The following is a 15,168-nucleotide window of genomic DNA, read 5'->3' as shown; positions in this document are numbered from 1 at the left end:
AGAATATAATATTGACTTGACTTCATAACACAAACTTATTCTTTGGAACTCTACCATAATAAAAAAAAAAATTAGTAACCTTAGTAAAACTGTAAAGATAAAAAAAAAAGGCTTATTTATTTATACGGATTTAAGGTCAAAGCAACTGTATTCACAGGAGTTTTGATTTGAACTAATGTATCTTTACGTGCCTATGAATATATAAAATAGTTTTATTTAAAATGATTCATCTGTGATGATATAAACGTCATTGATCCATTCATGTGTCGCATAGTTTATATTTCGATTATTTTCAACATTGCAATATAAGCGGATGGTTGGGCTAGTGTTTTTTCAACAATGCCATATAAACGAGAGATATGGATAACAATAAAAGAAGGTTATAATTAGATTCTTTTATTAAAATGTCCAGTACCAAGTCAGAAATATCGTAGTTGTTATCTACCGTCCGTTTCTATGTTTATTGGCGTTTACACTGATGAGTCTTATGTAGTCGAAACGCGCGTCTGGCGTACTAAAATATAATCCTGATACCTTTGATAACTATTTACATTTGTTGTAATTCAGTATTTCTGTTGTGCCTTTGTTTTCCTTTAATAGTTGAGGTGTTTTCCTCGGTTTTAGTTTTTTGTCCGAATTAATTTTGCTTAATCGAATTATGACTATTGAACATCGGTATACTATTGGTCTTTATTTACAACTTTATCCGGAGAGGTATCAGTTTTGTAGAAGATATAAATTCATCAAATAATATAAGATTTCACTACTATATTACTTTAATGACATAATTCAGCATACAAAGTTTTCATATAATTAAAGATGCTCGGAATTTTCTTTTATAACATATCTTGATTCTACTGAAATTTTTTCACAATTATTCTTTCCCGAAAGTATCATCAGCTTAGTAGTCAGTATTGACATAATTTCGAGCAGTTGATCTTTCTAAAAGTATCCGTTTATAAATTTACCTTTTAAAAAAAGTTAGTATTCGACTTCTCCATCTTGTCCTTGCCATTTTTATATCCTTTTCTGGTCATTTAGCTCTCCAACTGTTTCATTTCGTGTCTCATACATCCTTGGTTTTCAAATAATCGTCTTTGATAGTTTCTGGTGAAGATAAACCCAGTCAACACTTCTGTGTTGACATGAATTATCATTGATATGGTCATAATTAAAAATTAAATAATTAGAAATTAACTGTTTATATAACTGTGAATTTTTGAAATACTTAATCTTTTTTACCTTATGAAAGATCACCGTAATTGTATACTTGCGCTACACAAAAATTTGACCCTTGTATCTATAATGAGCCTTTATCCAGATAAGCGTGTCTATATCTACAATAAAAATTGGGGACCGGATTTACTTTTATAACATATTCCACTTTTATTATGATTTTTAAATGAAATTAAACTATAACATAAAGTTTGGTGAGGTGCCAAATACTGTTATTACCGCTCTGTTTTTAGTTCAGGCGATTCCTACAGTTTTCCTTTGTCAAGTTGTTGAGTCGTCCTAATAGATTGATGACATTTCTTTTAGGAATTTTGGTTCTCAATGCTCTTCAACTTCGTACTTTATTTGACCTTTTTAACTTTTTTTGGATTCGAGCGTCACTGATGAGTCTTTTGTAGACCAAACGCGCATATGGCGTATATACTAAATTTACTAAAATACGGTACGGTCCTGGTATCTATGATGAGTTTATTTGAACAGTGACAACTTATTGTTGTTTTAATAGATCGCATCCTTAGAAGTTAGACACACGGATTAATAATTAAATACATCGACGCCGTCGGTATTCCAATTTATTCTAGTTTTGAAACTCTCTTCGACGACATGTTTTGTACTCATATAAAGCACAATTCATCAGAGCCTCTTTAAAAAATTATATTTATAAAGCATCTTACAAAATCATTTAATTTCACTTTCCGATATTTTGACTATGTCCTGTAGCTCAACAATCTACATTTCAGCATCTCATATGTAACAGTGAACATGAGATAAAGAAGACTGCCGAAAATAGAAAGTGCTTCCTATCTTGATTTCCCCCCATATTGAAACAGATGAACGACTTGAAATCAAATTGTAAGACAAACGCGGTGAACTTTCGAATTATCAACAATCTATTTGTAAGCATATCACAAAACACACCGCCCCATCGTGTTGGATTTACATATCTCAGTTACTAGTTACAGTTCAAGTTCACACTATACATACTTCATGGGTATGCGCCTGACAAAAAAAACGAGATGATTATGATCGAATACGAATGAAAAATACCCACTCACTTATAGTTTAGTACGTCAGCTAGACTCATAAAACATACACTACATAATGTTTATGCCGTGATCACGAAAAAGTTGATGATAAAATGTGTTAGTATCTTAACTAATCAGTGAGTATGACTTCATACAGGAACTTCTTAGGAAGAAAGATGAAGAAGTTAGCTATATCCTTCAACTCTACTTTCCGCTATATAGATGATGTTCTTTCTCTAAATAATTCAAAATTTGGTGACTATGTCCAACGCATCTATCATATTGAACTAGAGACAAATAAACAACCGATACAGTTAAGTCGGCCTCATATCTTGACTTACATCTTGAAATTGAGGGTCGATTGAGAACAAAACTTTACGACGAAAGAGATGGTTTCAGCTGTCCAAATGTGAACTTTCCATGTCTAAGTAGCAACATTCCAGCAGCACCTGCATACGGTGTATATATCTCCCAATTGATACGATATTCCCATGCTTGCAATTCCTACCATGATTTTCTTGTTAGAGGGTCGATGCTCACAAGGAAGCTATTAACTCAAGAGTACTAAACAGTGAAGTTGAAATTATCTCTTCGTAAATTTTACAGAAAACCAGAAAATTCGTCGTCTGATTATAGAACGAAACAGTGGTGTTCTACTCCCACTTACGACGTTTTGTGTGAGTGTCAGTTCGTATGAAGGGTGGTGCACTAATAGCAATAGACGCTTACAGTGTCGAAGCATCCATTTTCGTTCCTTCATTTTTAGTTTTTTTACCTTGAGCTGTTTTCTTCTTAACTGATTGATGATACCTGAACCTCATTAAACTACTTTGCAGAAATTACTGTTGTCTATAAATAAGCAGTTATCATCTTGAAGTTTGACTATAACTAATGACACAAGGGGTATCACATTTCGATTTTAAAACTATCAATCCTTCAGTTAGTTTTTTGTAACATGTTCATATTGGCCGATTTTTAGCTCACCTGGCCCATAGGGCCAAGTGAGCTTTTCTCATCACTTGGCGTCCGTCGTCCTTCGTCGTCGTCCGTCGTCGTTAACTTTTACAAAAATCTTCTCCTCTGAAACTACTGGGCCAAATTAAACCAACCTTGGCCACACTCATCATTTGTGTATCTAGTTAAAAAAATGTGTGGCGTGACCCGCCAAACCAACCAAGATGGCCGCCATGGCTTAAAATAGAAACTAAAAAAACAAATCATTTAGAGCATATCTGACATGAGTAAAATTGTTTATCAGGTCAAGATCTATCAGTCCTGAAATTTTCAGATGAATCAGACAACCCGTTGTTGAGTTGCTGCCCCTGAATTGGTAATTTTAGGGAAATTTTGCTGTTTGTTGTTATTATCTTGAATATTATTATAGATAGAGATAAACTGTAAACAGCAATAATGTTTAGCTAAGTAAGATTTACAAATAAGTCAACACGACTAATTTAGTCGTGTTGACTAATTTGTAAATCTTACTTAGCTAAACATTATTGCTGTTTACAGTTTATCTCTATCTATAAAGTAATATGGTCAGTTGACCCCTTTAGGAGTTATTGCACTTTAAAGTCAATTTTTAACCATTTTTCGTAAATCTTATCTTCTCCTCTGAAACTACTGGGCCAAATTAATTTAAACTTGGCCACAGTCATTGTTGGGGTATCTTGTTTAAAAAATGTCTGGCGTGACCCAACACACCAACCAAGATGGCCGCCATGGCTAAAAATAGAACATAGGGGTAAAATGCAGTTTTTGGCTTATAACTTAAAAAGCAAAGCATTTAGAGCACATCTGATAGCGTTAAAGTGTTTATCAGGTCACGATCTATCAGTCCTTAAATTGTCAGATGAATCAGACAACCCGTTGTTGGGTTGCTGCCCCTGAATTGGTAATTTTAGGAAAATTTTGCTGTTTTTTGTTATTATCTTGAATATTATTATAGATGAGATAAACTGTAAACAGCAATAATGTTCAGCAAAGTAAGATTTACAAATAAGTCAACACGACTGATATGGTCAGTTGACCCCTTTAGGAGTTATTGCCCTTTAAAGTCAAAATTTAACCATTTTTCGTAAATCTTATATATCTTTTACAAAAATCTTCTCCTCTGAATCTACTTGGCCAAATTAATCCAAATTTGGCCACAATCATCTTTGGGGTATCTAGTTTAAAAATTGTGTGGCGTGACCCGACCAACCAACCAAGATGGCCGCCATGGCTAAAAATAGAACATTGGGGTAAAATGCAGTTTTTGGCTTATAACTTAAAAACCAAAGCATTTAGAGCAAATCTGAAGGCTTTGAAAATATTTATCAGGTGAAGATCTATCTGCCCTGAAATTTTCAGATGGATCAGCCAATTCGTTGTTAGGTTGCTGCCCCTGAATTGGTTATTTTAAGGAGATTTTGCCGTGATTGTTATCATCTTGAATATTATTATAGATAGAGATAAACTGTAAACAGCAATAATGTACAGCAAAGTAAGATCTAAAATAAGTCAACATGACCAAAATGGTCAATTGACCCCCTAAGCAGTTACCGTCCTTTATAGTCAATTTTTCACAATTTTCATAAAATTTGTAAATTTTTACTAATATTTTCCACTGAAATTACTGGGCCATGTTCATTACCGATAGAAATACATTGTAATTGTAAGCAGCAAGAATGTTCAATGAAGTAAGATGTACAAACACATGACTATCACCAAAACACAATTTTGTCTTGAATCCATCTGCGTCCTTTGTTTAATATTCACGTAGACCAAGGTGAGCGACACAGGCTCTTTAGAGCCTCTAGTTTTTGGTATTCGTATGAAGCAGAATGCATTCAAAACCTTCTAAAAGACAAAAAGAAAAGGCACCTTGCGAAATTGTTTTGTTTTATTTACAGATATATTGATGATTACTCATATTTCAGCAATTACTTGCATCTCATATACCCCAGTGAACCTGATACTAGAAGGACTGCTGCATACCTGGAACTTTTCCTCAATACTGACACAGATGGACGACTTCACACTAAAAACTATGACACACGGGACGATTTCAACTTCCCAATTATCAATTTCCCATTTCTCAGCAGTAACATACCCTTTACCATCGTATGGTGTTTACATATCTCAGTTGATACGTTATGCTCGAGCATGTTCACATTATACGGGAATGTACTCCTTACGCAGAAACTACTCCAACAAAAATATGAGGAGGAAAGATTAAAATTGACACCATCACAAATAGGTTGATCCATACCATGTGTCTTTGTCTAAATTAGGACATTTTTACCACGGCTTTGAAAATGGTTGACAATTTACGTCGTCTGCTCTTTTAATTACCGAACATGATCTAATCACGAATATGATTGTTTTGCTAAGTGTGAATTCGCTTTGTTATCCTATAAGACGTGTCACGGTTTTAGTTATCCAACATTCAAACATGTATTTGATTATGATTTTGTATTGTAATTCTGATCAGATGTTATTAAATTTCTTATCGTTTGTAGTTGTAATTCCAATGTTTATATTTTCTCTAATCGTATGTAAAACTGTAGATTATTTGTAAGATTCTAGTTTAAGCAACTAAACGTAAACGATTTATTTGTTTTACAGATTGATTCAGAAGAAATACCGACATAGCTAGATAATACAATTAGTTATCTGATTACTAACACAATCCTTTTTTAATGGTCTTGTAATTGTTATATACTACTTCATATGCGATAATTTCAAACCTAATCTTGAAATTCATTTTCGTGTATATCAAATATATAGAAATTTACCTCTGACGTTAATTTGTAGCGTCAATCCAGTCTGGTGAAAAAAAGTAAAATCACAAAAATACTGAACTCAGAGGAAAACCAATACGGAAAGTCCATAATCACATGGCAAAATCAAATAATAAAACGCATCAAAAACGAATAGACAAAAACTGTCATATTCCTGACTTGGTACAGGCATTTTCAAATGTAGAAAATGGTGGATTAAACCTGGTTATATAGCGCTAACCCTCTCTCTTTAATAACAGTCTCATCAAATTCCGTTATATTTACATGATGCGATGACAGACAAAGTGTGGTTATGTTGTGCTGTTTTTATTCTGTGTTTAGCCAGCACTTTGGTGTTGACATGAATATTAATTGTATGGTCATTTTTTTTAATATAAATTTACTGTTTGCAAAAGTGTATTTTATTATAAATGCTAGGGATTTTCATGTCCAAGGCGTAGATAGCTTAAGCCGTTTTTAACCCAACTTTTTAGAATTTTGGGTCATCAATGCTCTTTATCTTTGTGCTTGTTTGGCTTTCTGACTATTTTGATCTGGGCGTTGCTGGGGGGTCTTGTGTAGATGAAACGTGCGTCTGGCGTTTTATTGTATTGTTTATTCGTGTTTTTCTCTGTCCTGAATGTTCTTATTTTATTTGTCATGTAAAGTTGTCCTTTCAGTGTTATGTTGAACATTTGCATAAAAGTACGAGGTTTGGCTACCCACGAAACCAGGTTCAACACACCTTTGTTGCACTTAAGTGTTTCTGTTGTTTAGTTGTTTTCCTCTTAAAGTTTATGTGTTTCCCCCAGTTTTAGTTTGTAACCCGGATTTCTTTTCTCTTTATCGATTTATGACTTTCGAACAGCAGTATACTACGATTGCCTTTATTTAACACTGTAATAGGATCATTGATTTTCTTATCAATACATTAATACACAATTTATTATGGATATACAGCTATGAACATTTACAATACTACTTACTCTTGATACTTATATTTATGAACAAAATTTCTTTACAATGTAATTTCATTCTGACTCCCCTACTTGCTATTTCAGACATAAAACATGAAGAAATACAAAAAATTAACAAGTAAAAAGTAAAATTACAAATACAAAACGGAAAGTCGCTTATTAAATGGCAAAATTAAAAGCACAAACACATGAACTATACAACTATGATATTCATAACTTGGTACCGACATTTTCTAATTGAACCTTGTTTTAGCTACATAAACCTCTCACTCGTATGACAAAGTATCGAGGTCTTCCAACTAATAGATTGTAAAAAAATTAAAAATTAAATTAATTAGCGCCGCCGCCGAATCACATTCACGATAAGGACAGAAGTCGCATAGTCCAGTCAATCTAGCATAAATTGTACCCTGACCCGAAAGTAATTGCAACAGAAGATTTTTAAGTTTAAATCTTTAGCATTATACCCCAAATAAACACAGACAAAATGTCCCATAACATCTAACTTGAGGAAGACTAAAAAAATCACCATTTAAAATACCTATTGAGATTTGCATTGAAAAGAGCCATAACTGCAAAAAAGGCAGAACTATCAATAAAAATTGATACAAAATTATAACTTTACCGCTTCTATAATATTCATCAGAATGTATTGATCCATTGTTTTTTAGCGGTCTTTAGAGTATAACAATCAACTCTAACGGTATTTTCATATATTTTATCAAGCTATAATCTAGATTTCGTAAATCATTAGTTGACCGTTTATTGAAATTTTCAACATGTCAAGGTAAAGAAACTCAAATTTAATTAAAAATAATTAATATAAAAAAGAAAATGTGGTATGATTGCCAATGAGACAACTATCCACAAAAGACCATAATGACACAAACATTAACAACTATAGGTCTTCGTACGGCCTTCAACAATGAGCAAAGCCCATACCGCATAGTCAGCTATAAAAGGCCCCCATAAGACAATGTAAAACAATTCAAACGAAAAACCAACGGCCTTATTTATGTAAAAAAAAAGAACGAAAAACAAACATGTAACACATAAACAAACGACAACCACTGAATTACAGGCTCCTGACTTGGGACAGGCACATACATAAATAATGTGGCGGGGTTAAACATGTTAGCATGTAATCTTCTTTTTGTGGTTTAAAGTTTCTTAAGATAAGTAAGTTGCTGAAAAAATATAATATTCAACTATAAACAATACCAAATTTTCACATTATTTTTTCAAAATGGTTACAAAGCTTCAAATTTGCAAATTTTTGGAGGAAACATGCTCGAAAAAAATAAACTTCCCATAACACTTCGGTTTTGCACATTTCATGAGTAGAAGATTATATAATTTTGTCAAATACAAACTTACAACCCCATCAAAGTATCATACTTGACATAAATTTCAAGAAAAACAACAAAAAAACTGACCCAAAAAAAGACTCATTTTTGTAAGAGTTATCTCCCATCCCAATGTTAATTTCCATAGGAAATTAAAAAAGCTGATTTTGAGTTTTCCTCAAGTCAGATTTTATGGACTTTTTTCTGTGTGAAAGGTCATAATGCTATTGATTAGAACTCAAACATTTTCTGTTCCAATTAGTTTGAGGTTAAATCTTAGTTTGGCTGTACTAGCAGGCTTGCAATCATCCATATAGCTCCTAACGTATTAGTAAGAACGAATATATGTTTCTAATGGTTATATCATAATCAATTAATGATACACAAGTTCTACTCTATATTATTAAATACTTCGGCAGTGTGTCATTGCGCTGGAATCTTGCCTTGTAAGCACTGTATAATATATCTGTATCTATATTTCCACCTGAAATTATACATACTGTTTTCCCCTCTCCCACAACACCTTTCATGGCTGCAGCTACGGAAGCAGCACCTGCTCCATCTGCCCTTACATGGTTTTTATCACTCAGAAGCCTTACTGCATCAGCCACTTCCTGTAGACTTACAACTATCGAGTCTGTCACTAGACTTTTCACCAGAGGCCACATTTCAGGGAGAATGGATTTTACTCCAATACCATCTACAAAACTGACCTGATAAGGGAATTTGACTGGTTCCCCAGCTTGTAATGCCGCTTTCAACGGACATGCTGTCTCCACTTCACATGCATAAATTTTAATGTTTGGATTGTGTGCTTTAGCAGCTATAGCTATGCCACAAATCAGACCTCCTCCTCCATAGGGAACTATAATGTTACTGACTTCAGGTATACAATCCACTATCTCCAAACCTATTGTACCAACACCTTCAATATATAAAACATCCATTATTATCTTATTAGTTCTAACGAGGTTTAAATCATACAAAATAGTAATAGACTAACTTAGGCACAATCCTAACCAGATTTATTTTCTGCCTTGAACGGGACATTAACTGACAAATTCATTAACACCAAATTGAGTGAAACTCTTTCGTTTGCAATTGAATTGACCAGAATTACAATACATCCAAAGAAATCAATAGACAGAGCATCAGCTTTTATGTGGGGTTTTTTGTCGGTCTAGACGTCACATAATCAACCAACACGACATCCAACAATAAAACATTGTCATTTGACACGTTAAAATGAAAAACATAAAAAGAAAAACATGTGCAATAGTGTAATGAAATTTTCGTTTCATAGACCACAAACATTTATGAATAACTGTTTCAACTGCATGATAAATAGAGGCAACTGTAGTATACCGTGGTGCAAAAGTCGTAAATCGATTGAGAGAAAACAAATCCGGGTTACAAACTAAAAGTGAAGGAAACAACCGAAACACTGCAGTGCAACAAAAAAAACCAAACGACAATGCAGCAGACACAGAAACGAATTATAAGATAACAACTGCCATTTTCCTGACTTGGTACAGGACAGTGTGGAGGGTTGATCATGAGAATTTTTTTGCGGGTCACAGTCAACGTAATTGTTCTTCCTGGTGGATATCATACTGAACTGTTCAATTTTGACATTCTTTTCATTTTTGTCGATTATGCGACTTTTGATGCAAAAGCTAGACACAGCAAACCTACATTATGTCGTCGTCGGCTCTAACAAATATTCTCTTTATGGTTAAAATTTCAAAAACTTTCTTAAAATATTCGGATTTCACCTATACTTGGATATAAGCTTGTTTATGATCATTATATAGTACCATGAGTAAATTTTGTAAACAAAAAAATCCTTTTTATCCGTATTTTTTTCATGTTTATGATTATTTAATAGTATCCGAAAGTAATTTTTGTAAAAAAAACAACAGTTTATCGTTTTTATTTATTCAAAATTAAAACACAAAAATACCGAATCCTGGAATCCTGGAAAATTAGGAAAAAAAAGTCCGTTATCAAATGGCAAAATCACAAGCTCAAACACATAAAACGAAGGGATACAACTGTCACATTCCTGAATTGGTACAGGCATTTTCTTTTGCAGAAAATGGTGGACGATACAACATCTTTGTGTTCTTTTTGAAGCACGTACATTTATTATTTAAGACAAGACATATATATATTGGTCATTTTTTTTCGTTTTGCGGAAGTGAAGTTGCATATATCTTTTTCCTCTTCAATCATGAAAACTAAGTTGTTATATCGCGTTATTTGTATACTTGATTTTCGGGTTTTATATGCAAGATGTTGATAAAATTGAGAATGGAAATGGGGAATGTGTCAAAGAGACAACAACCCGACCAAATAAAAAAACAACAGCAGAAGGTCACCAACAGGTCTTCAATGCAGCGAGAAATTCTCGCACCCGGAGGCGTCCTTCAACTGGCCCATAAACAAATATATACTAGTTCAGTGATAATGAACGCCATACTAAATTCCAAATTCTACACAAGAAACTAAAATTAAAATAATACAAGACCAACAAAGGCCAGAGGCTCCTGACTTTGGACAGACGCAAAAATTCGGCGCGGTTAAACATGTTTGTGAGATCTCAACCCTCCCCCTATACCTCTAACCAATGTAAAAAAGTAAACGCATAACAATGTGCACATTAAAATTCAGTTCAAGAGAAGTTCGAGTCTGATGTCAGAAGATGTAACCAAAGAAAATAAACAAAATGACAATAATACATAAATAACAACAGACTACTAGCAGTTAACTGACATGCCAGCTCCAGACTTCAATTTAACTGACTGAAAGCTTATGATTTCATTATATGAACATAAGGCACAATCCTTCCCGTTAGGGGTTTAGTATCATACCATCATAACATATATGAGAAGAACATAACCCGTGTCATGCCAACAACTGTTTTTAGAATAAATGTGTTTAGTTCCGACGCAAAGACCTTATCAGTGACACAATATTTACGCCAAAATATGCAATCTTTAATGACTTGACAACAGTATCGTAATTATATCCCTTCTTAATAAGTCTATTCCAAGGTTTTGTAAGTTTCTGAGGTGAATACTGACACCTTTGTGCTTTATATAGAATATTTCCTTAAAAAATTGGATGTGAAATACCTGAACGTATAAGAAGTCTGCATGTTGAGCTATATTAACGAATGATGTCTTTATACCGATGATAAAATTTAGTAAATGTTTTGACTAGTTTGTGATATCGAAAACCCTGGTGTAATAATTTGTCAGTAATACATAAATTTCTCTCGTTAAAATCAAAAACATTGTTACATACACGAGCGAATCGTACAAGTTGAGCTATATAAACACCATAAGATGGTGACAAGGGAACGTCACAATCTAAACACGGATAATTAACGATAGGAAATGAAAAATCATCCCTTTTATCATAAAATTGTAGTATTCAGCTTTCCGTTAGTAATATAGATATCAAGATCGAGGAAAGGGCAGTGGTCATTGTTAGTATTACCTTTATTTGAAGTAAGTTCAGCAGGATAATTTCATTAATATACATACTGAAGTCGTCATTATTGAGAGCCAAAATATCATCCAAATATCTAAAAGTATTATTAAATTTGTTTATCAGATGTTGTTTTGATGGGTCTTTGCTTATTTTTGTCATAAATTGTAACTCATAACAATACAAAAAGAGGTCCGCAATAAGTGGTGCACAGTTAGTCCCCATTGGAATTCCGATAACCTGACGATATACGGAATCCCCAAAGCGAACAAAAATGTTATCTAGTAAAAATTCAAGGGTATATATAGTATCAAAGCATGTCCAATTAACATAGTTTTTTTGTTTATTGCTACTAAAAATGACCTAAAAGAGTTTGAACATATATATTCACATTCTGATTTTTTGAATGCCCATTTAATTAGGTGTGTGTTTTTCTTAATGAGAATGATAGGCAATGTGGTATACAGGGTAGAAAAATCAAAACTTTGAACAGATTCAAAATCACCAATATAAGGTGTAACACCACTAATTAAGGCCCGGCCAGAAAGCACATACCAGAAAGTAGTACATATTTAACACAAAATAGTTCCTACGCATGAGTGTAACTTTCAAAATATGTAGAATATTTAGGTATTTTTGGTATCAAATGAAAGCTGAAGGACTGGTGATCATTGTAGAACACTTTTGGACTTTTAGTTTTGAATATTAAAAAAACTGCACCAAATTTTAAAAAGAGGGTACATTTTGTCTGTTTGTCAGATCTGAAGTACCTGTTTTGGTACATCTGAAGTTCCGGGAACCAGTTCTTTCTTATATGATGCAAGGTATGTTGATTTTTTCAGTACAAGACACCATAAAGTGTTGCTTTGATATGCAATGATTGCCACTTTATTTGAACTTAAAATAAAAGAGGTGTGCCTGCTTGAAACGGAGTAATTTAACATAGAAAGCAATGGGACCACGAATTAGTGGTGTACTTCCATAAGCATGCAATTTATCAAGTACTTCCAACGAGTTCTTGACACTCCAAAAGTAATTTATTCCACTATTTTCGAAGGCTTTATTTGAACAATTTATTTTAAGGTTTTTAATTGTACCAAGTGTGCTTGTAAGAAGAATAGAAAATTTAGTAATTGAACAATGGCTTGAAGACGAAATAAATCTATAGTTGAAAGGGGTTTTGTGTAGCTTCGGAAGCCAATACATAGTTGGGACTTTCATTGTATTTGGCTCTGCTTGTAAAAAAAAAGGTGGCTAAAAGTTTATGTTTGTTACAGATTTCGTTTTCTGAAAATGGAGTCAGTTGGAATGTTGGTGAATTGGTGATTTCCTTTTTCAGAACTTCAATGTAAAATTTACGTCAAACAATAATAATGTTATTAGCAGCTTTATCGGCCGGGACAAAAACAAATTCCTTGGCGAGTTCTTTTAGTTTATGTTTGATACGAGAAATAGGTTTATTGTGGTTATTGTTAATAGTATAAAATGTTCTTTAAAATGTTGAATACGTTTATCAACTATCTTCATTACTGAATTAAAAAAAGAGTCCAAAGATTTTTTTTTTCAGCTTTTTCCCGTTTTATCCATTTCATACAGTAAGTATGGAGTGAGTCGTGGATAAAAAGTAAAAACACAAAAATACCGAACTTCGAGGAAAATTCAAAAGGAAAATCCAAAATCAAAAGGCAAAATCAAAAGTCCAAACACATCAAACGAATGGATAACAACTGTCATATTCCTGACTTGGTACAGGCATTTTCTAATGTAGAAAATGGTGGATTGAACCTGGTTTTATAGCTAGCTAAACCTCTCACTTGTATGACAGTCGCATCAAATTCCATTACATTGTCAACGATGTATGAACAAAACAAACATACTCAAAGAGTAAAAATGTCAAAAATAGGGGTACAGCAGTCATTATTGTGTTATCATCTTAATATCACTATAAAAACAACAAATGTAACGAAGAATCACAAAAAGACATACATCAAATTTAACATACTCATTTTGCTTTTCTTGTACCACTTAATTTATGTATATAAAGTCTACCCGTCAAGGAAAGAAGGTTTTCATTGCTGGTGTAAAAATGCGCGTTTGAAATTCGTACAGGTAGACATAAAAATAATTTTGTCGTTAAAAGTATGAACAAAACAAACATACTTGCATCACTATAAAAACAACAAATGTAACGAAAAATCACAAAAAGGCATACATCAAATTTAACATACTCATTTTGCTTTTCTTGTACCACTTAATTTATGTATATAAAGTCTACCCGTAAAGGAAAGAAGGTTTTCATTGCTGGTGTAAAAATGCGCGTTTGAAATTCGTACAGGTAGACATAAAAATAATTTTGTCGTTAAAAGTATGAACAAAACAAACATACTTGCATCACTATAAAAACAACAAATGTAACGAAGAAGCACAAAAAGGCATACATCAAATTTAATATACTCATTTTTCTTTTCTTATACCACTTAATTTATGTATATAAAGTCTACCCGGAAAGAATAGAAGGTTTTCATTGCTGGTGTAAAATTGCGCGTTTGAAATTCGCACAGGTAGACATAAAAATAATTTTGTCGTTCAAAGTATGAAGGTATACATACATGCATTGTCAAGTTGATTTAACAAACAACAGACTCAACAGTAAATGTAATAAAAATAAATAAATAAGGTGTGGTTCAAAGTATGATGGGATACATACGTACAATATCACGTCAAATGTATAAAATAAAAAACAGACTTAACAGAAATTTAAAGTATTTTAATGAATGAAATAATTTTATCATTCATAGTATGTAAAAATCCATAAGTAAGAGTAATTTAAGTAAATGAAATAATTTTGTCGTTCAAAGCATGATGTTTTTATATAACCACAGAGTCAGTTCAAAAGAATATCTCAAAAATGTACAAGCAATATTAATAAAGACTAATAAAATAACACTATAACGCGTTATTAGGATGATAACCAACGTCAGTACGCAAAATCTATACTTCAAGACCATCTTGTATTATTTGTGAAGTTGATACAGAATATTTATCAACAAGTTCTGGGTATCTTCCGATGAACTTTTTTAGAAAAAGGACGAGACGTTCTTTGACATACCCCTGGTTCATCAACTTTCTGCTCAGACACTGGTGACGTTGTACAAAGTCTGAATAGGAGCTGCAAGCTCTTGAATACCTAATAAGTTGGGAAATGTATATTCCATATGCAGGTGAAGTTGGTATATTACTACTAAGGTGGGGGAAATTGATAATTTCAAAATTGAAATCGTCTCGTTTGTCATAGATTCTGGTACTGAGATGACTGTGTATGTCA

The 15,168-nt window shown here is 32.9% G+C and overlaps 1 protein-coding gene across 1 annotated transcript in view; it reads right to left on the bottom strand.

Moving 5' to 3' along the window:
- Positions 1-6,992: 6,992 nt before the first annotated feature.
- Positions 6,993-15,168, bottom strand: part of LOC134725676 (L-threonine ammonia-lyase-like) — a 30,144-nt gene continuing 21,968 nt past the window's right edge. Inside the window, exon 4 of the mRNA XM_063589689.1 lies at positions 6,993-9,273. Within this exon, the coding sequence (XP_063445759.1) occupies positions 8,744-9,273 (530 nt within the window). The 3' untranslated portion in view covers positions 6,993-8,743. The remainder of the gene's footprint in view (positions 9,274-15,168) is intronic.

The sequence above is a fragment of the Mytilus trossulus genome, chromosome 7 (genome assembly GCF_036588685.1).
Source record: "Mytilus trossulus isolate FHL-02 chromosome 7, PNRI_Mtr1.1.1.hap1, whole genome shotgun sequence".
Lineage (NCBI taxonomy): Eukaryota > Metazoa > Mollusca > Bivalvia > Mytilida > Mytilidae > Mytilus > Mytilus trossulus.
This window is presented reverse-complemented; position numbering and strand designations above follow the sequence as displayed.